General features: G+C 49.4%; 1 protein-coding gene across 1 annotated transcript; it reads right to left on the reverse strand.

Moving 5' to 3' along the window:
* Positions 1-3,823: 3,823 nt before the first annotated feature.
* On the reverse strand, positions 3,824-5,080 carry LOC123093313 (transcription repressor OFP13-like). The gene has a single exon (XM_044515244.1). It carries the CDS (start codon positions 4,893-4,895, stop codon positions 4,137-4,139), a length of 759 nt encoding a protein of 252 aa, XP_044371179.1. The 5' UTR covers positions 4,896-5,080; the 3' UTR covers positions 3,824-4,136.
* Between the last annotated feature and the right edge of the window lie 20,875 nt (positions 5,081-25,955).

Below are 25,955 nucleotides of genomic sequence, written 5' to 3' on the forward strand. Positions count from 1 at the left end.
AGGGCAAATGATCCACTGGCCCGCCCGCCGCTAGATCCCACGCTCCTCACTCCTCGCTCGGTCTTGAGCAAGTTTTACCATGCATGCTGGCCATTAGTGGCTCTGCTACATAAGATGGGGGTCGTGATTACTCTGCGGGCACATGCGGACATAATCAACTCGCCCACACGCTCGAAGCAAAACAACAAACGTCGTGTACTCTGCGTGAGAGCGCGAGCCCTAGTGCAACAAATCAATGCAAGACTCTGCGTAAAGCTGCGCATGCACTGATGCACCAAGCGCATAGCTAGCGGCAGTGACAGGTGGAGCCTGGACCACACCCCTGGCGTCGGGCGCGTCTGGCTCGTTCGCTCGCCCGCCGCACCGGCCCCCAGCGGCCGGGCGGCCGGTGCTCGATCGAATGCCGGGGGCGGCGGCGCGCGCGTTCGTCGTCCGAGTGCTACTACGGCCGAGGGCCGTCCCGTTGCCCCGCGCGCGCATCGCATGCGTTGGTCGCTCGTGTCCGTGCGCAATCGCACGTACGGGAGGGCGTGGTGGGAACGTGCCGCCCGCCCGTACGCCGGCCGGTGGCCTTTGCGCGGATGGGCAGCGCCGTACCGTGGACGTGCGGGACGTATAGGTTGATTCATTTGCTCATGGGTATGGGTTTGTCACCCGGTTAATTTGCCACTTGTCAAGGGACGATTCTTCTAGCCGCGCAAGGGCTTTGACTGAATGTCCGAACGTTTTTTTTTTCTGGAGTGTAATCGACATTCGTTAAAAGAAAAACGTTTTCCCTTAGTGGAAGATGTAGTAGAGCATCGTAGCATTTCCTGAAAAGCCCTCTCTTTTTTTCATGGTAATATGTGTCTCATTCATATCATTAGATGACATATTTTCTCCCTCTATCCCCTAGGATATACTAATATGCACATATATCTATACACTGTATACAGTATTCACTGCTTGCTTGAGGATATAAAAACACAGTGACCCTCTCAGCCGGTGACACGTGGGTTCCGCGAGTGGGGTACTTAACTACGTACTGTATAGCAGCGAGTTTTTTTTTTAGAGAAAAACAGCAAGGGTAAAAAGGCGCGAAGCGCCATGGACGCAGGCCGGGACCATGGGCCAAAGATTCTTTTTATGGAAGCAGGGCCGCCCATCTAATTGAACGAGAAGGTCTCAAACTATTTAATGGCGTCCGACGAAACGGCACAGCTGCCAGTGCCACAAGGTGGGCGCGGCATCGATCAGATCTGCGGAGCAGGCGAAGCAGTCGCCCCCATCCACATGAGACTCACTGGACCTCAGAAAGGGGCCGGCCCGGAGCAGCAGCCAGCACACCGTTCCTTTCACCTGAGAGGCTGAGACGACGCAGCGGGGCAACGGGGTATTTGGCAGCTTGCCATTTGATCCTGGCCCTCACGAACGTGACATAGCTACTCCAAAACGGGATGAACAATTAGCTTCTGGTGTCGCATCAACGTCGACGGCAACCTGCTGCGGTAACGCATTCGCGCGCGGAACCGATCGATCTCGATCGACGGCACGTGCATGGCGCCGGGGACCATGCATGTCCGTCCGGCCGGCCGGCCGGGCGGCCAAGCCGCTGACGATAAGACGTTCGCTGTACGTAGCTCGTCTAACATCACATGTATGGCGATTAGCGAGTGCGCGTACGTACGACGAGATCTGTTACGTCGAGTTCACAGCGACCTCCGGAAATCGGTCCAAACTTGTTCCTTGTCCGGCTGTGACGCGTATATTCTCTCTCGCTGGATGCCACAATTACTGAGAAGCGCACGTAGTACCGTGTTACGTTGCTCACGTCGCTCTCGTCGTTAGCTGTTACGCCGGCGTCGGCGTGCATGTTGTACCGGTGCTTCACATGACGACATTTTCCGCGCCCGCGCCGAAAAAACTCCAGTCGTGCCCTTAAGACGTCGAAATCCGCCGTCTTGGTCCGTTTTTGGGCCCGGCGATCCCAGGCCGAACCCAACGCACTGGGGGGGGGGGTGTTTGGGAGCTCCGACGGAAGGAAAAACCGCGGCTGGGCCACATTGTCAGGCGAAAAGTCATCTTGCACGTCCAGATTCCTCCTCCCCCTCCCCCACGCACGCCCTCCCGCCGCCTTGCCGATGCCGGCGCCGCCCAACCCCCACCACCGCTAGGCCATTCCCCACCGGAAAAGAGAGAGGGTTTCGCCGCGGTAATCTCTCCACCACCTTCCTGGGCAAGTTTTCTGGTGCTCCGGCCGCGCAGGGCGGGATACCGGAGGCTGTGCGCCCACCGCGCCCGCCTGGTGTTCGGCAATTTGTCTGCTCGGCGATGGCCTTGAATCGCGAGGAGGCGCTCGCGGCGCTGCTGGAGGAGGAAGCCGATACCGATGTCCAGGGCGAGGACTATGAGATGCTCTTCATCCTGGACGTCGGTATCGGCTTCCTCCTCCAGCATCGGCGAAGTAGTCGGAGTAGAGCAAGCAAAGAACCGGCATCGACTGAAAGGCTATTGCTTGCTCTACTCCTACTACTTCGCCGACGCTCCACTGCACGTTGAAAAAAATATATTTCGGCGCCGTTATCGGATGGGCCGAAAGCTTTTCCTCAGGATTGTGAATTCCATCCTGGAGTTCGACAGCTACTTCAAGTGCAAGAAGGATTGCACCGGCACACTTGGATTCACCTCAATTCAGAAGTGCAGACAGCTATGAGGATGCTTGCATACGGAGCTCCCGGTGATTCACTCGGCGACTATGGGCGCATGACTGAGTTCACGACCATTGAGTGTTTCTACAAGTTCTGCAGGGCATGGGTGGCAGTGTTTGGACCGCAATACTTGCGATCACCCAATACTGAAGACACCGCTCGGATCCTAGCACAGAATGCAGCAAGAGGATTTCCTGGGATGCTTGGAAGCACCGACTGCATGCATTGGAAATGGAAAATTTGTCTATTTGCTTGGCAGGGGATGTACAAAGGCGCCAAAGGTGGTTGCAGTGTGGTACTTGAGGCAGTGGCCACACATGACCTCTAAATTTGGCACTCCTTCTTTGGTATGCCAGGAACTCACAATGACATCAACGTACTGCAGTGATCCCTTGTCTTTGCCAAGCTTGTTGAAAGTCATTCTTCTCCGGTGAATTTCGAGGTCAATGGGTGGCACTATAACAAGGGATACTACCTAGCAGATGGCATCTATCCGAGATGGTCCACATTTGTGGAGACTATCTCAAACCCTGTGCCAGGAGACAAGAACTTCCACTTTGCGATGGTTCAGGAGGCTTGCAAGAAGGATGTCGGGTGGGCATTTGGTGTGATTCAATCTCGATTTGCTGTTGTCCGGTACCCCGCTCAGATCTGGTCGAAAGATCAAATGTGGGAGATCATGACTTGTTGTGTCATCTTGCACAACATGATCATTGAGAGCGAGCAATAAGAGCCAGTGTTTGACACTGAATTATATTACAGGCAGGGTCCTCTTACCCAAGTTGATCACCAGGTACCGGCAACCTGGACTGCCTTCCTCAATATGTGTCGGGAGATCCGAGACCCACAGGTGCATCAACAACTGTTGCAGGATCTGGTGGAGCACCTATGGAGGCTTAAGGGCGACGCCTAGCTCAACTTGAGATGAAATATGAGTTTTAATTTGTTAAACTATTTGTTGAACTATAAAATTTGTAGAACTATTTGATTTATATTGATTTTCTGTGACGAACTATGTGATAAAAAATAGTTTCTGTTGAGTTTATGTCGAAGCATGCCGAACCCCGCCGAATAAGGGTCGAAATTGATCAATTTGCACCAATAGCGAGGTCATTTTGCGTCGAAAATAGGCTATAAGTGAACCAATTCGCGTCGAACGTGGGCCGAAAAATCGGCGGGGGAGACTTGAGGGCGGCGGATCACCCCAAGCTGAAATTACAGCCGGCGCGCCCCAGGGCAGCCCTATTTCTAGCCCCGGGGTCTTAGTTTCACTTCGGAGGAGCAGTAACGCAGCGTGGATTACGAACAAACCAGAGGCTAGTACAGGTTAATTAATCTGGAGCTGCTACAGTTTACATGGCAAAATGAATCGAGGCACACTCACGTACGTAGCACACGCAGTCGGTCGGACACGTAGCTGAGCGGCTGAAAGCCTGAGATTGATTTGGTTCACCTCAGGCGGAAAGATCCATTGCGGCCGGCGCTACTGCTCTCCAGGTCGCTCCCGGCGAGCGTGAAGGAGGAGTGGCCGGAGGAGCAGCCGGCTGTCGTGGTGACGACCAGGTCGACGAACGCACTGACGATGGCGGCGTGGGTGCCTTTGCCGTTGGCGCGGAGGTACCACCCCAGCATCTTCTCCAGCCAGTCCCAGTCGCCCGCGCCGTGCGCCGTCATCATCTCCTCCATCGACGACCGGAAGTCCCGGTACGGGTCCGCGGACTTGAATGCCACCGCGACGCCGCCGCCGAATGACATCGCCCCCGCAGCCTCATGGCCGTGCGCGGGCGCCGGTGGCGGCTTCTTCTCGAGGATGGAGCTAGAGGGCGCGCGGGGCTCGAAGCGGAGGCGGTCGGACCGGAGACCGCGGACTATGGCGTCGGCCATGTCCTCGGCCGCGGCGCCGGAGGCTTCGGACTCCGTGGAGAGGCTGTCGGAGGCGGCACAGTCGTGGTGCATGCGCGCGGAGTAGTTGGTGAAGGAGGAGGACTCGGCGGAGTCGACGAAAAGGGATGCGGCGTTCTTGGCTGCCACCGCTGCCGCCGCAGAAGCGGACGGGGACCGGAAGGAATGAGCCGTTGGGTTCTTGCAGGAAGGCCACATCCATGCCTGTGGGGTGGCCGTCGGAGTGGGAGGCGACGACGGCGGAGTGTCTTTGTTGGCCGAGTTGACGGGGTAGAAGAGCGAGCTCAATGGTTGCTTCTTCACCATCGGTGTGACAGTTGATGGGAAGTGCAGAAGAATGGAGAACCGGCAGCAGCAACAGGAGTAGTTGGATGAAGAGATGGAGCCGAACTGGTGAAGAGAGAAGAAGAAGCTCGCGCATGTGTGCTTGTCAGTGCCTCTGTGTATTTCAAACTGGGGGTTTATTTGGTTCGGTACAAGCTATAAGCGTTACTCCTTTTGAAGGGGCCGGTGGGAGGGAAGGAAGAAGGTGAAGGTGAAGGGAAAGATCTTCTGTGGCTAGGGTTTAGAGCATCTACAACATACTGGACTGGACAAATTTGACCCCCTATAGGTCCACGGACAGGAGCTGGGCACCCCCCCTCCCTATGTCCGTCCGGGCAACCTCCAATTCCAAAATCTCAATTACATGCAAATCCATGCACGTGGACCATTGAACGATATGAATAAGCAAAACAACAATGAATATAACACACAAATAAAATTTAAACAAAAAATGTATCCGGGGAGAATATTACATAGTTCGAACATAAAATTTATTCATGGTGCATAGTTCAAACATAAAATTCAATTATTTCTAGTGTGCATCCACACATGCTCCAGATCAGTGGTTGGATGTGTGCATGGGTATCTTAAAGTTGTCAATACATCTCTAGGAAGTTCGCGACATGCTCTGCATCTTGTGCCGGGAGACAGACATGTACTCCGGACTTCTAAAAATCATGTGTGCGGGCTTTCCTTCTGTGATCATCCTCGACAATCATATTGTGCAAGATTACACAACATTCATGACCTGCAACAATGTTCTTGGATCCCACATATTTGAAATCCCACGAACAACACCCCAAGGAGTTTGGAGCACCCCAAATGCCTTCTCAATATCCTTCGTAGCAACTTCTTGTATTTGTGTAAAGAGACATCATTTGTTACCTTAGGGATCGGACAACTAGGTTCTGGGAGGATACTTGGCTTGGGGACACGCCCCTGCTTCACAATATCCTTCTTTGTAAAATATTGTTCAGTGCAAGAAATACTATGTGAGCACTATATTAGGGTCAAATACATTGAATATCTAGTTCAGGAGAGCTCTGATCGGGGATAAGTGGACAGTGTGGGTGCATTTAGTACAATGGTTGATCCGTATTAACCTCACTAATGCACCAGACACATTGCGTTGGAAGTTGGCACCTTCTGGGTTTTCACGGTCTAATCTATGTACAAAGATTTAAGCCTTCTCGGTTTTCACGTTCTAATCTATGTACATAGATTTAATCAACTCTAGACTCCGTTCAAAGCACTTTTGGAAAACAAAAGTATCACTCAAAATTAAAATTTCCATGTGGTTTGTTCATAGTGGAGTTATTCTTACTAAAGGTAATCTAGCAAAACGTAAATGACAAGGCAATAAACAGTATTGCTTTTGTGATCACGAGGAAACAGTGCACCATCTACTTATTGCATATCCATTTGCCACTCTATTATGGCGCATGATTCATGCGACGTTTAATTTACTTCCACCGACGAGTATTGCTGATATATTTGGTAACTAGTTGAGAGGGGTTGAGGCCAAAACTAAGGCACAAATATGTGTGGGTGTTTATGCTTTGCTTCGGGCTATTTGAAATTGTTGCAATGACTACATTTTGAATAGAGTGAAAGTTTGCAATTTTAGCATGTTATTTTCCGCACTACAGAATGGATCTGTATGTGGTCATTACCGCAACATGCGGAAGTGCCGGGGTGTATGGTCTCTGGGTGCAACCAATGAGACATGGTAGCACGGGATATGTACAATCGTTTTGTATGGCGGTCCAATAATAGACAATGTGTGTAGGCATATTTTCCTATCTGTGCCAGTTGTGGCTTGTAATAATTTTTTTAGTACTATGTCGATGTTGGAGATTGATACTCTTAAACGTTAATAAAATATGGTTCCGTGCATCATAATCAAGTGGAGGTCGAGGGTGATCCTCCTTTTCTAAAACAAAGTATGATGGTGGTATGACATTGATGATCCCGTACAAGTCTATCGGACGGTGCTTCCATAGCCAGCACATGCAACCAACTAAACCAAACATATTTGGAAAACCTCATGCTTCTCCAATTGACAATGAAGTTTATGTGTCCTCCTCCATAACTAGTTCTCTCAGGTAATTTGGTCCAAACACTCTCACCGCGGTCTAAGAAAATTCCACCATTGCCTCAATGCAAGTGCTCTCCCCTATCCAGACATCTCATCAACAAAATCTCCGGTTGTACCATATGCAAGCACCCTCAAAGCAGTCATGCATTTCTGCATAGGAGAGAAAATAGTTGTATGTGATAATCCTTCCTCCGCGTGAAGTGAAGAACGTAGCTGGCTTTCATGTCCAGCATGACAAACCTAGCTAGGGCCACACAGTTCATTACTAAGAAGCTCAATCGCTCTGCAACCAAAACAGTGACAGAGCCAGGAATTTGCTCCTTGGTATTCTTCTACATTTTTTTTGCAATGCTATGTAATTGGACGACGTGTGTGCAATAAGACAGCAACATAAACGAGTCAATGATCATATATTGATAATAGTAGCAAAGTATCATTGTGGCGGGTATGTCTAAAACTTAATAAAGATTACAAAACAAAGGAAAGTACAATATAACTATATGATCCCCTTTTTTGGAAGTGATTGATGACATCCTCATGTTTAATTCCCTGAAGAATTCTCTTTTAACAAATGTAACCCAACAATTGTTTAAATATTCATCAACAATTTTGTTCCTTAGTTGATTCTCCACATAGTTCACTAAGGAAAATACCCTTTCAATACTAGAAGTGGCTATCGGAATAATGAGCACCAAATTAAGAAGTTTGTAAACAATATAATATTATTCATGCTTTCCTGACTCAACCATCACAACCAAAGCTCACATAGATTCTTCACACTTCTAAACCTTTTTATCCACACATGAGAAATGTGCATGCTTAATTGCCATGGAAGTCTTGGAAATGCATCACTTGTGAAATCCTCCGCATAAAACTTTCTAGCATGCCTAACTAACACATCTTGATCATAAGCAACTAATAAATCCATGGGACTGCATGCTGCCACGCAAGCAAGTAGTTCAGTGTTTACCTCATCAAATCTGGTATTTAGCTCTCGAAATTGCCTATCAAGCATTTCAACCTTGAACTGATGGTAATTCATTGCGATATTAAAGAACCTTCTTTTAGGTTCCCTAAAAGGATAGTTAGGACCCTCCATCTCAACAACTTTGATTTTGTGCTTTACACAAAAAGAAGTGACCTTCTCAAGAAAATCATTCCATCCTTCATCTTCTCGCAAGCATTGCAAGTGAAACTTTGGAGATTAACAACTTCATAGAATTAACAATATCTTGATCTTTCTTTAGCAAAGCTCTACTCAGGTCATCAATATGTTCAAATATTTCTTGCATCAAGTGTGCCATGAAAACAAACTCAAATGTCTGAAATGATGTCAACATATAGTCATTGCCGCTAGTGCCTCTGTGCCATTATAATCTTTTGCAATCTTGATGAGAACATGCCTTATTGAAGGATATATAGATATAACATGGCTGATAGTCTTGTAGTGAGAGACCCAATGAGTAGCACATGGCCTTCAAGACCCATTTCTTGATTCAAACATGTATTGGTTTCTACTTCCTCCAAGTCTAATCTAACAATAAGTTCCTCAGCTTGAGCTATTTGAAGCATTCTCATATTTTTACAAGAATAGCCTAGAATAGTTAGAAAACATGCAAGCAATTGAAAGAACCAAGTACAATCAAACAACAACAACATACTTGAAGTTGATGGGCAAAGCAATGGACATAATAGGCATAAGGGGCCTCATCCATAATTAGTTTCTTCAGGCCACTAACATCACCTTTCAAGTTACTTGCCCCATCATATCCTTGCCCACGAACCATTGCAAAACTAAAATTCTACATCACAAGCATGATGTCAATTACAACTTTAAGTGTCAAATAGGAAGTGTCTTCGATATGCGCAAGAACAAGAAATCTCACAATTGCCATTCCTTTCTTTTCAATATAAGCAAGCAAACAACTACTTGTTCATTACGGTACACATCACTAGACTCATCGGCAAGTATTGCAAAATGTTCACCATCAAGATCTCTAATGACTAGTTTAGTAGTCGGCTAGATACAACACTTGATAAACTAATGTTGTATGTCATGGCATGTCATCTTACAGTTTTGTGGAGCATTCTTTACAACCACCCTATCAACCTCTTCAAATTTCATGCTAGCCAATTTTAAAGCTCAAGGAAGTTTCCTTTATTTATTGAGTCTTCACTTTCATCATGCTCTCCAAATGTCAAGCCTTGGCGCAATAGGAACCTCAAAAACTTGAGTGTCCATATCATATGCAGCTTATAGAGCCTTGTACTATGGGGCGTTTGAAGCAACAAACTCCCTAATAGATGTTTTAGGTGTACCGAACACATCACATTTTTCTTGAGCATCAGCCTGAGAACTAGTTGTCGTGGTCCTAAGACTAATAGTAGAGAGGGGGTAGGTATGGAGAGGCAGGATCTCAGCTATGGTGAAGGTGTACACACGAGGTTTACGAGTTCAGGCCCTGCTTAGTGGAAGTAACAGCCCTACGTCTCGGTGCCCAGAGGCAGTCGGTTGGATCATGTGTGTTATATTACAGGGGGTGCGAACCCTTGTCCCAGAGGAGGGGGGTGGCTTATATAGAGTGTGCCAGGACCCCAGCCATCCTCCATTACGAGGGGCTTAATGTACATAAAGTAGGGGCATTACTGGTAACGCCAGCCTTAAGTGTTATTAATGACCTTAAAGACTATGGAGTGAACGCCTGCCCGTCGCCACACTGAGTGACTCCTGGTCTTCGATAGGTCAAGTGATTCTCTGGATGGTCGAGTGACGATAGAGAGGAAGACTCCCGAGTGACATGACCGTCGAGTGGATTGCACTCGACATCCTCGACTGGGGGTCTCTTGCTGTCTCTTTGACTTCTTATCTTCTAGGGTAGTGACCTTGGGTAGGACGTATAGGTCAGGCCTATGACCCTACCCCAGGTTTGTATCCTCATTAGTAGCCCCCGAATGGATTAAGGTTCGAGTGGAAAGTAGGTTGAAGTTGAACTCGTTCTGAGCTTGTCACCTTCGCGAGTGTTTTCTGCAAGACTGAAAACTCACCCTGGTACTTCAGCGTCGACTCAGTCGCCTTGATCCATTCAGTGAGTTGTCGACTGAACTTGTGACATCATATGCCGAGTGCTGTATTTAGAGCGCGGGATCTTGGGCGCGATTGAGTGCTGCTTATCCCGGATTTCACGGGATACGAAATTTCGGGGAAGCGCGCGGGACGGAGAGCACCGAAGCGGGCGGAATGGATAAACAACGATGCCTCAATTTCTGCGCTGCCTTTTTCGCAACGTACGTTGCGCGCGACTGTTACGGGATTTGACAGGATTTCCTGGCCCCACGCGTCAGTCACTTGGAAGCAACCCTTTATAAGGCGACGGGGCCGAGGCGTCTGCACTGTGCACGCCTGTTTTCCCTTCTTTTTCCTCCACCTCTCCACCGCACCCAGCTCTTCCGCTCTCGGTGCTGGCACTCTGCCGCCATGGTGAAGGACAAGACGGTGGCGCTAGAGCGCGCTAAGAAGGCAACGGGGGCGGCGAAAGGGAAGAAGCAAAACCGCGGGTCGTCATCACGCGCGGGGCTTCCGCCGGGCTGGATCCAGGGCGATTGGATCCGGTCTTCGGTCCGGCAAGAAGATCTGGTCGAGCTGGCGGAGTCCGGGCTAATCGCCAAGGGAGCGGCGAGGCTGCCGGAGGGGGAGATGGAACCGCAGCCTCAACCGGGTGAGTGTGTACTGCTCGCTACTCACGTCGACCGGGTTTTTTCGCTCCCTTTGCATCCTTTCTTCCGTGGATTCCTGAATTTCTTTGGTGCTCAACTCCATCATTTTTATCCCAACACTATCACGTATCTGGCTACATTCGTATCGATGTGTGAGAACTTCTTAGGGTGCCGACCGCACTGGGGTCTTTTCAAACATATCTTCACCATTCACTCCCAGTCGGTCAAAAAGGCAAAGTCGAGTGACTCAAAAACCCATGTCATCCAGATGTGCGGGGGTTTAGGTATCCAAAAGAGGCATAGGAGTGCCTTCCTCGCCATGACTCTCCCTGAATCTGTTAGAGGCTGGCAGTCGACCTGGTTCTACTGCCAGGACATCGCAGCTCCAGGCCAGTCGACTGGTCTTCCCCACTTCACATTCGACCGTGTTCAAACCCCTGCCCTACTGAAAGTGACTGATGCTGAGAGCATGGAGACGAAGATGTTGGTAGAGAAAGTGGTCTAGCTTATTAATGAGGGCGTCACCGGCCTGGACCTGCTGGAGGTGTTCCTCAGTCGACGCATCCAGTCTCTTCAGGCTCGCGATCATCCCATGTGACTCTACTCTAGACCGGACGACACCGCTCGGGTCCATCCAGAAGAAGTGCCGTCCAAGACCATGGCTTTGTGGCTGAGGAGCATCACAGGCAATCAGGACATCCCCAGAGGGTCTAGGCGAGTCATCCCCTTCGGCGACGATAATCCGCCAGACAAGGTATGCTCTTTGTTCCGACTATTCCACGCTCACGCGCCGACTGTACTTGATGTTGACTGACTCTTACTTGACTGATTTGTCCTACAGGTATTCACTGAGATGCATTCGATGCCCAACGATGAACAAGCTTTGGAGCAGGACCAGGAGGGAGAGGACAGTGCGGAGGAGAGTGGCGAGTGGGAGTCTCTGGGTGAAGAGGAGAGGAGGAGAGCGAGGAGTCGGACGAGGAGGAGAGCAAGGAGTCGGACGAGGAGGAAGAAGTCGATTCGTCGCCGCGCTCCGAACGTCGATCAAAACAGCAACATGACCCGTCTGGCGGGCGTGGGAAGAGCGTGGCTTCGAGTTCCAACACTCAGAAGCACACTCGAACGTTGACCCCGGAGCCGACGGAGAAGGTGTCCAAGTAGCCCAAAGTTGCTCCTCCCAAGGCTCGGAAGACTTTGCCATGGATCAAGATGGACGTCCTTGTTGCTTCGGGGTGAGTGTCTCGCTTGTGTTTACGTAGGTCGACTGAAGTTTTTTGTTCTGACCAGCCGAATCATGTATCTTTCTAGTCCCACCTCTGCTGCCACTGACATGGACATCGACAAGGCTTTAGGAGATGAGGAGGCCACCTCACGAGTCGGTAAGTCCATTCGACCAAGCTTCATTAAGTTGAGTGGATCGCCAACCGGTAGAGTGACTGACATTTCTCTCTTTCTGTAGTTCTGCAAGAGGTCGTTGCGCTTCCTGATGATGAAGAAGAAGTGCCTCTACAGGAGAGGAGGAAGAGGGGTGGGAGCTCTGGTAGGAGGAGGCTTGAAGTTCAAGTCCCTCAGTCGACGCCGGTGCTTGAGGCGGTGGTCGAATGTTCCGGAGAGCCGGTTCAGACCAACGTCACATTCGCCAGCCCGGTGACGACTGATCGTCCGTCGGGATCGACCGCACCGACTCCTGCCGCTCCAGTGCAACTCCACGCCTCTGACCCAGCAACTGCTTCGACTGCCCTGCAGCCATCACTCTTTGCTGCGTATCAGACCCCGGATGACTCGCCGAGTGCTGCTAGGGAAGCTCTTCGCCACGTGAACCTTGTCATGGAGAAGGTGAATGTGATGCACGAGGCTAGCCAGATGGCTTACAACGCCAGTACTGCCCTTCAGACCAATGTTCAGGTCAGCAAAACTCCGATTGAACTTTCGAATGTTGTCTTATATCCGATCACCCACTGGGGTGTTTCTTTGTTTAGATTTTAGGAAATCTCCCACTCTACTTGACTTGAATTGAGTCTCAGTAAACTTTCTGAACCGGTGGGGGCACGCCGAGTGCACCCACTAGGTGTAGACCCCGAGACCATGGTCGACTTTCTGAATAGGCAGTCGACTGAGGTCTTAGAATGTACTTCTCTTTTTTTTGAACTCACGTTGGGTCGACCCTGCTGAGTATTGATCTGAACCAGTGGGGGCATGCTAAGTGCACCCACTGGGTGTAGTCCCCTAGACTACTGTTGAGTATTTGATTCGGCAGTAGTCTTAGAGGAACTTTGCACTGTCACGGTCTCTTATTCCCGTGGACTGACATATCACTCATGCTGACTGCAGAGGTCTTGTGATCTTGCAGCTCGGCTTACCGAATTAAAGAAAAAGCATATCAGCGTTGAACTTGACCTTGAACTTGCAAAGAAGAATCTCAAGACTGCTCAACAGGAGACGACCATCATGGGAGGTAACCATTCGACTGTCTTGTCTGCTTAGTAGTTCGCACTTTCCACTGCTTTTCTTTCAGTCTCTTTGAACAAAGTGACTTCACACAAGAAGATGTGCGTAGTGAAAACCGCCAACTTCAGGCCCGTCAAAAGAGTGTTGTTTCTTTAGAGAGAATGAAGGAGGCTTTGGAGAAGAAGGACCTGTACCTTGCTGCTGCTCAGAAGGAAGCACGTGAGAAGACGACGCTTGCGAACCAGAAGCTAGCTTCAGTCGGCAAATTGGAGGAGGAGAACACGAAGTTGAAGACTGCCATCTCGGACGCTAATCGGGAGGTCGAGCAACTAAGGAAGGACAAGGAGAACCTGACCACTGAAGTCGGCGGCCTCAGGGCCAAGACAGGCAAGCTAGAGTCCTACCTGGAACAACTTGCCGTGAAGCTTGTCCTGAAGCTTGAAGGTATGGCCGTTCGATTAGTTAACTGTTGTCGACTGAAGTTTGTTGCAATATTGTCGACTCATTGTTTTCCGTGATGGAACAGAACTTTTCTAGGACTTTGAAGCTGAAACCGGGCGGGTCAAGACAGGTCTCGACCCCATCAATTGTCCCGTGAAAGATGAAGTTGCGATGAACTTGCTTCGATTGGAATCACGCTTGGACGGCGCTGTCGACTATCTGGCTCGGTTGAACGCTGCGATGACCCTAGTGGACGCCGAACTCTGGCCTCAGGCAGAACTTCTCAAGGCCTCGAGTCACTGATGACTCGACTCAATCAGATTCCTGGCCGAGTACAAGAGTGGAAGAAGTCCTCTTCTTGCTGTGGTGCTGACGTCGCCTTGTCATTGGTTCGAGTGCACTGCAAGGAGGCTAAAGAAGAGAAGCTGGCGGCCCTCAAGGTAGCGAATACTAAGAAGCACTCCTTCCAGGATTTCATGGACATCTTCCTCGAGGCAGCCACCCGTATTGCCGACATCATCGATCTTGATAGCTTTTGCGATCCAGCCAGCCCTTCTCTCATCGAGTGCCGGAAAAACATTATGCCCCACTTTTATTTGCCTCAGAATGCCGAGTGATTTTGTAATCGTTAAAACTCCTTCGGGCCTGACGCCAGAGTACTTTTAATCTGCGGTTAGGAAACTTTGGATTTATTTTGGAATATGTTGCGTTTATCTTCGAGTGGAATAAATTCTTCTCTTGGATCGGTTTCTCTTTGTTTGATGCAGGTGCTGAAGAAGGATCAGCAGTCGACCAGTTGGATGAGCCTTGGGCATCATTGATCAGCTCATCAGCAAGGTACTCAACAATGGTCTTGACGTTCCTGTCATCAGCAAGGGACCAACCATTGGATGGGCCTTTGATAGTGTGCACAATCTCGTCCTTCTTCTTGACGGTGCAGCCCCTGGGGGAGGAGGGAGGAGTTGTGGTCGACCCTCACCCTGCTCACCACTCGGTAGGATTTTTCAAACTTAGGCTAGTACAGGACTTGTAGCTAAGTGCCCGAGTGGGAGGATTGCTCGCCACTCGGTAGGATTTTTCAAACCTAGGCGAGTACTGGACTGCAGCTAAGCCCCCGAGTGGGATTACTGCTCACCACTCGGTAGGATTTTTCAAACTTAGGCGAGTACTGGACTGCAGCTAAGCCCCCGAGTGGGAGGACTGCTCACCACTCGGTAGGATTGTTTTCAAACATAGGCGAGTACTCGACTGCAGCTAAGCCCCCGAGTGGGAGGACTGCTCACCACTCGATAGGATTTTTTCAAAACTAGGCGAGTACTAGACTGCAGCTAAGCCCCCGAGTGGGAGGGCTGCTCACCACTCGATAGGATTTTTTCAAACTTAGGCAAGTACTGGACTACAGCTAAGCCCCCGAGTGGGAGGGCTGCTCACCACTCGGTAGGATTTCTCAAACTTAGGCGAGTACTAGACCGTGGCTAAGTCCTCAAGCGGGAAGATTTTCTCCCACAATCTCGTCCTTCTTCTTGATGGTGCAACCCCCCCCCCCCCGGGGGGGGGGGAACATGACCGATCCATACCGTTTGGTAGGACTTTCTATCACTTAGGAGAATACTGGCACTACAAAAAAAGACACATCCGTGACATTTTGGGCCGAACGAATTTTTTTCCTGTCATACATATGATACTTCTATGACGATAATTGTGACAAAACCCGGTATTATCATAGATGTGGTGGGCTCCTACTTCTATGACAAAAAATCATGACAGAAAATGGGATTTTCATCCTGGGCGGGCCGGAGACGCAGCTGCATGACATTCTTTGGGCTGTCCATGATAGAAAAAACCGTGGTAGAAGCAAGGGCGAGGAAAATTTCGGGGAGTTCCCGGTTACGGTGCTAGGAAAACCGTACACGCGTGTGTGCGAGGCGTTGGCTCTAACTGAACCCGAGCGATACGTTGGGCTCTAACTGAACCCGAGCGATTGCACTGCAGGCTATGCGTTACTGAACCCGAGCGATCGATTCCTTCGCTACTGCTGCTAACTGAAGCCGATCGATGCTGCCTCTCTGGATGAACAATGAGTGTTGCGGGGGGGTTGGATGAACAGTGAGCGATGGGAGTGGATGAACATGACCCGTGGCGTTGCCTCCGGCTGAACAGGACCCCGATTGATCGAGCCAGTTGGGGTTGGATGAACAGGACACCGTGGAGGGCTGGATGAATAGGACGACCCCGTGAAGTGCTGGATGAACAATAGACGGTGGAGGGGTGGATGAACAATAGCCCATGGAGGGGTGGTTGAATAGGAGCCCGTGGAGAGGGGTGGTTGAACAGTAGCCGGTGGAGTAGCGCGCGGTGGAGGCTGGATGAACAGGAGCCCGTGGATGAACAATCGCAGGTGGAGGCTGGAGGAGGTCGACGGTGGATGAACAGTAGCCCGTGGAGGATGGAGGAGGTCGATGGTGGAGATGAACTGTATCCCGTGGAGTCCCGTTTTGTGGTACGCTACACCCCTCCCGATGAACAGGACCCCCGTTTCGACCGTAGCGCTCCAACACAAGTCCGTTTCGTCCGTTTTGCGGTACGCCACACCCCTCCCGATCAACAGGACCCCCGTTTCGACCGTAGGAGGTCCGTTTCCTCCGTTTTGCGGTACGCCAGACCCCTCCCGATGAACAGGATCCCGTTTCGAATGTGGCCGGTCGAACACAAGGCCGTTTCCTCCGTTCTGCGGTACGCCAGGCCTCGTTTCCAACGCCTGTTCCGTCCAAGCCCTCCCGATGAACACGACCACGCATTCCGTTCTGACCCAGCCGGTTGGCTCCCCATGAACACGACGACGACGTTGTTTCTCCGTTCCGACCCAAGCCATGTACACGAGCCCTGGCCGTACGTATATATGCGCGAGTAGGCGTTCGAGACCCCGCCCGTATGTACACATACGTGGCCGTATTTTCTTTCTTGCACCCTGGTCGCTGTACGTACGTGTACATGCTACGTGCGCGCCTCTACTACGACACGTGCGCGCCTCTACTACGACACGTGCGCGCCTCTACATCCACCAGTATGTACGTACATGTTCGCGACCAGAATGACAATGCTACGTACGCTTCGACCAGGTGGGTCCCGACTGCCAGGCACTTCCTTGCGTGCGAAGATGTAGCTGGTGGGTCCAGCAGTCAGGGGGGCGAATCATTTTTTTTCCGGACGCACTTCCTTGCGTGCGAAGATGTAGCTGGTGGGTCCCAGCAGTCAGGGGGCGAATCGTTTTTTTTTGCCCGGACGCACTTCCTTGCGTGCGAAGATGTAGCTGGTGGGTCCCAGCAGTCAGGGGGGAAACGTTTTTTTCGCGAAATACGGTGGCCCGTCCGGTCGGTCCCTGCTGTCAGGTGGAGGAATAATTATTTTCCGCGTAATAAGGAGGCACTTCCTTGCTGCGGCCGTGGACCCAGCTGTCAGCCTCTCCACGTACAGTCCACGTCCGATGGAAGTCGTTCCTTGACCACGTTGACCATGCCGCACCGAGAGCACCAGGGCGGTGGACGACGGCGAGGCCTAGGAAGGGGACGACGCGGAGCCGGGGAAGACGCGGCAGTGGAAGCCCGCGCGGAGAGGAGTACGAGGGTTCACCGGTTCGGCTGCGGTGTGAGGCTGCCGTCGCCGCAGAATAACAGGGGGTGTGGGTGAGTAGAGGGATGCCCTGGCCAGCGGTGGGAGTAGTAGGGGGCGCTGAGGCCTGCGCGGCAGCACAGCCGGCCATGGGAGGCGGGAGCAGGCGGTCCCGCCGGCGCTGGTTTGGCAGCTGGAGCAAGAAGATCAGAGATTGAAGAAACACGACGGCTTTTGGATTGACATCCAACGGTTATGTCTGCTAGAATCGTTTGTTGACGTATATAATAACTAAAAAAATCTTGCATACGCGTCAACTAAACAGGCCCACAAGTCAGACCACTCCTTCTTTTTTTAATAATTTATATATAGCTCATGGCAACTTCTTATGCAATTTATTGCAGTCGTTTTTTTTGGTTGGCCAGGGCCAATTTCGCATATTTCTGTGGGTTCCAAACTATTTTTAATACCGAAATGTCGAGCCAGATTTAAAGTACTTTGAAGATATATTTAAATTAGGTTAATGCCCAGTGAAATAGGAATCTGAAAATGTGAAAAAAATTATAAAGTAATTGCCAATTTGTCATCTGTTTTTATATTTACAACCCATTTCATATTACTTTCAAGATTTGCAGGCGTCTTGAAAGAGTTGCAGCCCATCAGGGCGTAGAAAAATAAGTAGGCCTGGATTGGGTATTCTTCAGAAAAAATAAACTGGGCTCATTTTTACAAAGAAAAAATAGCTGGGCTGGTCACATGGTGAACATAAAATATAAGCCTGGGCTAGACGGGCCACAACCCAGTTCAAACCCTGCTCCGTCTCAACAATAACAAAAAAAATACTGCTCGAGCAGCTACGTCCCAGGTGTCAGCCGATCTTGTGTTGTTCTCTTGTCTATTGACTATATACGCTCACAATGTCGTGGGTCCCAGATGTCAGGAAAACACTAGGAGGAAGCATTTTATTTTTCCATACGCTGACGTGGTGGGCCCCTACTGTCATCCTATCCACGTACTTCTGCCGATTCCTGTTGTTTGTTGACCATGTTGACAACGCGAGAGGGCGGTGCCGCGGCGAGCGCACCAAACCGCGCAGAGGACATCGACATTAACGATTTAGGAGACGGTGGGGCGGCGATGCGTGCGCTGAGGCGCAGCCAGCCATGGGAGGCGGAAGCAGGCGGCCCCGCCGGCGCTGGTTTAGTTTTGGCGGCTGGAGGAAGACAGGACTGAAGAAACACGACAGACTGTAAAAGCAGCAGGAGTACTTAACAACCTTAACTGAAACCAGCAGGGGCACTTAACAACCAAAGCTGAAAGCAGTATGAGTACTTATACAGGTTCAACCGTACAAAGCACGCCTCGAACAGTGCTACTTTGCCTACAGTTAACCAAGTGTGAGGCCGCCAAGCCCCAGGACCGCCACCCCGCGCATCCACAACCTTCTGAAAGCGGCTTCATCTCGCAATGTGGTCAATAAACAGGATATTCGCTTTAGAGCCATGGAAAAGCATGAACATAATCTTCTGTCCTATTCTCCAAGATGGACGGGCCTTCATTATTTGAGACCACCCATGAATAAGTATCTTTTCACCTCCAAGGGGAATTGAGTAGGTCGACATAAACATCATGTTGTGACCAAGCGCAAGTCTGACCCGACCATGGTCAGGCATCTGTATAGGAACAATAGAACTGGGCAGTTCCTGTTTCAAGAAGATCACAGCTGTAAAACTGTGTATAAGCAATAGTTTATGAACAACATATATAACAGAAAACAGCTCGTACCATAAGTTTCTCGACACAGTTGGACCTGTTCAACGAGTGCAGCAGTGGCACACATATCCCACGTGGCCTTCCACCATTGAAACGCCCCACAAGGACCTCAAGACGATCAATAAAGTGTAGGAACTTGTGGATGTCGATCCAGTCAACTTTAGTGCCATCAGTAACAGCCGAGTTATTACAGAGTAACAAACGAGCAGACTGCTTAACTCTGAAAAAACCTACACGTGCCACCAATTATAAGAAAATATTAGTTAGAAGTAGCATCTTCGTGAGAGATTCGTTGCTACTTCTAAAGTTAAATTGTGATTAGTTAGACAGAATAGGTGGATTAAGAAGTAATCGAGGCAACAAGCAAGAACCAGATACAAAACTAACATGGATGAACAATTGGAACGACGTCGGGGTGGAAGATCGCAGTGAAGATGAGACCAGGTTCTGCTATTTCCATCAACATTCGTGCGCCAACTTTCAGTCTGTAACACTTGAGAAAGTTTATCCAAGTTCGGCCATAAAAAAGCAGCGATCTTCTTGGTTCATGAACCCAACTCGGAACTTATATCCATGGCTTGTCTTCACTGTGACCATTAAACTAGTGTATTCAGTTATGGCAAGGCCGAGCATCTTGAGTACATGTGTTCTGGCAGAGCAAATAATACACTGCAGGAAAAATAATATGAGAACACAACATGTTCAAAAAAACCCACCCTCCCGGATAGAAAAGAGGATTCTAGGAACATACTGTGCGCGTTTCAAAATGCTGTGTTAGGATGAGAAGGAAAAAGTGTGGCATCTCGCTGAGGGCGCAGAAACCTGTAGGGTCCTCGCACTTTGGGCACTGCAAATGAAACACACTAGATTCAGTAGGAAGAAAAATGCATCAACGGCGGCGGCTGCCATCCTAGGATTACCTGCGACCAAGGGACTTGGATTTATCGGGGATGGATGAAGAATTCGTACCTGGTTCTCCATGAGAAAACCCTATGCAATCGCCGAGAGGGGGTTTTCTCTGAACAAGCAGACGAGGGAGAAGGGGATTCAGGCCCAGTGAAATATTGCCGCTTCGTCCGTCCAGCTTACTGCTAAAGCCGGAAAGGGGGGGGGTTGTGATTTGACGGCTCATTGGGCATTACTGCGGCGCTACGACCGGGGTGTGTCTACCGTGCAGTTGTGCACTCTAATTTGTGCATATGGCACGTGGACCCCGTTGCCGGTTGCCCCACATATCAGCGAAAGGAAGTAGAAAGACAGGAGTAACTAGTTACACATAAATATATTTTTGACAGAGAGATACTCCCTCTGTAAAGAAATATACAAATCTTTTATATCACAACTTTATACATAAGAAAAATCAAGGGGAATATATATAACATATATCTCTACTCTTATAAAAAACAAAGTTGGTGATGATGGTGTGCCTGCCATCCTGCAATATAAGCCGTCCGATTTATATCTGACGGATAGGAAGGAAAAATGGAAATTTTGCAAAAAGATACCCACACCGACTCAACATTTGCAAATAAGGCCTTCCCTCGTTCATCCTTTTCTCCCACAAGATAAACTACTCATACAAATGCATCTTGATGTTCCGTGCAACGCATGGGCATCTTGCTAGTAATTATAAAAAACAGAGTTGTTTTTAACACAGTATAGACGAGTTGGTGATGATGGTGTGCCTGCCATCCTGCAATATAGGCCGTCCGATTTATATCTGACGGATAGGAAGGATACTATGGCAATTTTGCAAAAAGGTACCCACACACCTCTCCACATTTGCAAATAAGGCCTTCCCTCGTTCATCCTTTTCTCTCACAAGATAAAATACTCATACAAATGCATCTTGATGTTACGTGCAACGCACGGGCATTATGGGAGTTCAGCTTTTTCTATGGGGGTTCAGCTGAGAATATAATACTCAGACAGGCTCACGGTTCTGGACTTTGGGCCGCAGGCCCACCCTGCATGTTTGGGGGCCCATGTGTTCTACCTCAGCGCTTTTCATATTGCAAGCGATCGGTACGGCGCTGGTTTTAGATGTTGTCGCAAGGCGAATACACAAAATTGAATAACGCACGGCAGCTGTTGGAATGAAATCGAACGACAGTTCCTAACCAGCAATCAGAGTTGCAATTCTATCAACGATATACCATGTGATAAATAATACTGTCGTACTACTTATGCACACAGGACACTTGTTTCACCATGCCAGATTATTACATCAAAATCTCTCGGAGGATAGATCAGTTCGGCAGTTGCGTGCTGCTACTGAAGAATTTCAAAGTTGATTTGGACCAGCTCTCCTTGCCGAGAAAGTTCGATTTTGACATCATCCCCTACCGCAAGATATGATTTAGATTTGAACCTTGACCATCCTTTAGCATCAATCATCATGCGACCATCCTTTGTACTTACGGTATATTGAGCAGGTTCATTCACACCAAGGCTGCGCATGGTAAGAGAAACTTGGCCGCGGTCGCCCGGATTGTTGAACGACTCCCTCGTTGCTCTAGGAATTCTCTGTTTGCAAACAAGAAGACATACCCAAACAGTTAGATGAATATAGTGAATCATGTTAAACAACATGAAAAGAAAAAATAGCGAAGCACTTGGGCGGCCAATGCTTACCAAGAAGGTGGACATGTCGGTTTTTGTAAGGACTTTGGTATATAAAGTGCGAACTGCAGCCCAGTCTGTTGCCGGTGCAACTGCACGGGCCGGAGCAGATGCAAGTGCAAGTGTTGGTGCAGGTGCCGAAGCCGCTGCTGCTGCCGGAGATGGTGCTCCTTGTAGAGCTGGTGCCGGTGTCGGAGCAGGTGCCGGTGTCGACGCCCGATCCTCCGGTAGATCAGACTGATCCGCTGACGTGGTCGGTGCCCAATCCTCAGCTGGATCAGACTGAGCTGCTGCCGCTGTCAGTGCTAGAGCAACTGCCGGTGCTCGATCCGTTGCTGAAGGTGGTACCGATGTGCGAGACAGCGGCGATCGTGTCTGGTCTGCTATGATCAGCTTTCTAACTTGACTAGGATCCGTGACCTTGATCCAGTCTTTTTCTTCATTTCTTCTAAACGCGAGAAGGACTAATTGTGGCGTTTTTGTTAAACCAAACTGCAGTTCATCATAGGGATTCAGCTTGTACTCAGACAACAGACTGATCCAATTTTTTCCAGTAATATAAGTGATGGACAGTGCCTTCGTTACTGACACGACATAAGAAGTCAAACCTGCAAAAATAGCCATCGTAGAGCAAACCAAACGGTTTATTCTGTGATGAATGTCACATGGCAAAACCTGCATCATAAAATTGCAGGAAAAGAAAGAAAACATGACATTAAATCAATAAGATTTAGACAGTAAATCAATAAGATTTACTTGATGTGACACGAGTGAATCCTTACCAGGAAATCACTATGTTGAAGTACTAAACAGAAGATTGATCGTCCAACTACGGCTGGCATGCAGGGGCCCCTCCTACTCCCACAAGCAGGACAGTCCAAAGGTCGTGACAAATCGTATGGACCGAACATCCATGGGACTGGAAATCCTGGTGGGTGCGATAAACCCTGCAATGCATACAGATATTGGAGTGTAACCATAATTGATAAACCGTCCTCACAAAAAAGATGATCTGGATACTTCAAAATATACAGACTGAATTGAGTGGACAGACATTAACATAGACCGTTCTCAGGACTGACCACACACCAAAAGCGGCAGTACTAATAAACAATACAGGGTTCACAAACACAAATCAAGTACTGAACAATAGTACTTACTACAGACAAGCAAAGTTGCACTAATTAAACTCTGCAGACTATTTCTTGCCACCGACCTACGGGATGAACCCCGCATAACTGACTAGGCCATGGACTTCGTGAGAGATGTCTACATGCACCATCACCATCTTGTCAACCTTGGAGAACCTAACAGAGTGGTCTTTCCACTCATAAACATGATGATGAAGACAGGCCGCATCAGATTTGTTGGGAAGCTTTACAAGAACCACACCCTTCGTAATCGAAGGCACAACCAGGAAATTGTTGTGGTCAAGTACAGCCTCGAGAACACGCCTGACAACAATGCTACAGGAAAACACTAGTTCAGGACACGTGGCGACAAGGACACAACAGCTGGATAGTTTAGCAGTAGAACTCATCCCCAGGTCTTCCAGTTCACACGGCATGACTTTGAGAACTTCATCTCCACCGCGGACCTGGTTCTAATTCAAACAGAAACCATATTTTATTACTACCTCCGTTCAGAAATATAAGATGATTTTCGATATTATACTCCATATATGACTACATATACGCACAGAAATGAGTGAACAAAGACACTAGAACATGTCTTCAAAGGCATGAGAGCAGAGGGATTACTTGCAATATCCATAACACAAGTTACTGAGGCAAATATACCCTCTTCAAAGGTAGCATTGATGTTCATAAAGTACTCCCTCCGTCCCAAAATTCTTGTCTTAGATTTGTCTAGATACGGATGTATCAAGTCACATTTTAGTATTAGATACATCCGTATCTAGACAAATCTAAGACAAGAAATTTGGGACAGAGGGAGTAGTTGAAAGTAATCTATAAGAAATCAGTGTCAACCTCTCGCATGTTTTGGTCAAAAGAGGAATTTAGAACCGTCATTTGGCACACTAAAATCACATGCAAGATCACCCAGAAAGTTGTACTACCAGTACTAGTACTGCATGTTAGATGAAAAAACACGATCAAGATCGAGAAAAAGATCGTCAACAAGAGACATTACCTGGACTTGCTTAATGAGGGATCCCGGAGAGGGGGGCTTGGACAGGGCGATGGCTTTGAGCTTGTCTGCGGTAGTCTCGGCGGGGTGCTTGCGCTTCTTCGTACCATGAGCCTCGACGGTTTTGGCCAGAGCCATAGACATCACGTCGGCCGGTGCTCCGGCGTCCATCCAAGAGAGGAAGCTGAGAGAGAAGAGTGAAAGGAGGAACGAGATGAGGGAGAAGCGAAGCGAGTGGGGGTTTTCTTCAAGAGAGGAAGCTGAGAGAGAAGAGTGAAATGATGGTTGCTTCGTCCGTCCAACTTACTGCTGGAAAGGAGGGGGTTTTGTGATTTGACGGCTCATTGGGCATTACTGCGGCGCTTCGATCGGGGTAGTCTACCGTCACTCTACTACGGAGTAATTTAGTGCATGGCTGGTGGACCCAGGTGCTGGCTGTCCCACACGTCGGCGAAAGTGAGTAATTTAGTGCATGGCTGGAGGAGGATCCGCACGGTAGAGCTTGTCCACTGTTTTTCTGAAGAAAAAAATGATTACAGCAAGCGTTTCCACTCTTACGACGGAGGAGTGCGAAACACGGCAGCCACTTGAACATACACAGTGCTCCTACTACTAGGCATGTGCAGTGGTTCATACGTCAGTACTAGACAATCTTGTTGCTAGTGTAGTAAGATATGACGATAACAAATGATGTTGTGCGCATGTCAACTACTCCTATATGTAACATAGTACCGCTTTTTCGACTGTCCGATCGAGAATGAACGGTGAGATCAATGTTAACAGAAGTAGGTCTACAGCGCACGGAGAGTACGGTGCTACAGTACTCCACGAAACATGAACCATATGAAGCACGAATAGTGTTAGACAGGGTGTATGAAGGGTGCACGGGATGGGAGAAAAAGTTCCCTTCTCGACCCACTTTTGGGTGTTTGGTATAGTACATGAAGGGTGCATGAGTCCACACTAGTAGGTTAACAAAAATACACAAAGAGGAAACAACTATATTGAGATGAGAATGCAACCAAACACACCCACACGCTTTGTGCTACAGTGACTGATCTGCACCGTCTGAGTTTGATCCAACGGTCATGTTGCGCCGAGACATGGACATGCCCATGCAGAGGGCGCCTAAACACCACCGAAGTCCCTCTGCTTCTCGAGGCACACGATGTTGGTGATGCAGGGTGCAACCGCCCGCAGAGCCCGCTCCCGGTCGACGGGAGCCAGCTTGTCAAAGACGGTGTCCAATGGCACGAATGGATTCCGGTGATGGAGCCCTGAAAGGATTCACCCGACAACGGCAACGGCAGCCCGCAACCCCTCCTTGTCTAGCTTAGCCCCCACCATCGCGCGGAGATGACTCAGCTCCTCGGAGATATAGGTGAAGGAGACCAGGTCAGGAAGCCGCAGCTCGTTGAAGTCGACTGGGTGGTCGAACGGGTTTAGCCCGACGGCCGGCATCGTCGCACTGGCACGAAGGTAGGCATCGCGCAGCCGCAACACGTGCTTGACAACTTGGTTCACTAGGTGGCTGAGGCGATCCTGGACCTCGTCACGATCGGCACGCTCGCGCTCCAGCCGGCTCCCCTGACGGTGTATCGTAACTCCCACTTTCTGCAGCAACGCCGCTGACGCCTCGAGCATCTTTGTGGTGGACGCTTGCCGCTTTTTAAGCTCCGTGAACTCCCGCACATAACGGAGGAGGATGGCACTCCTCTCCTCCTTGAGCTCACAGAGCTCCGCGTCCTTGCACCTGAGCTCCACATCCTTGGCATGTAGCTCCTGTGTCAGGCGCGTCACCCCGGACTCTGTGATCTGCTGCGCCGCCATGTCACCAGGTAGAAGCAATGGGGAGAGGAAGCAAAGGTGGTGAAACGGCTGAAAGGCAATGCAATCTACGGGAAGGCAGAGGGAGCCAGCTGAGGAGTGGGGAATCTTTTGGTTTTCACCACGGTAAGACACCAGTCGACGACTTCTCACATCAGGGAGTAGTGGGTTTTACAGGCGGAGTCATCATGAGTAATTGCTGCCACGCCTGCTCCCGTCAATCAAAAAAATTAAAAATCCTGCCGCGCCTGCTCCTGCAATGAAAAACTTAAAAATCCTGCCGCACCCAAACACCAGAGCAACGCCGCGGTGGGTATTTAAATTTACCTGCCGGCAAGTAGATAAAAAAGGGGTGAAAA

This window comes from Triticum aestivum, chromosome 1B, assembly GCF_018294505.1.
Source record: "Triticum aestivum cultivar Chinese Spring chromosome 1B, IWGSC CS RefSeq v2.1, whole genome shotgun sequence".
Taxonomy (NCBI): domain Eukaryota; kingdom Viridiplantae; phylum Streptophyta; class Magnoliopsida; order Poales; family Poaceae; genus Triticum; species Triticum aestivum.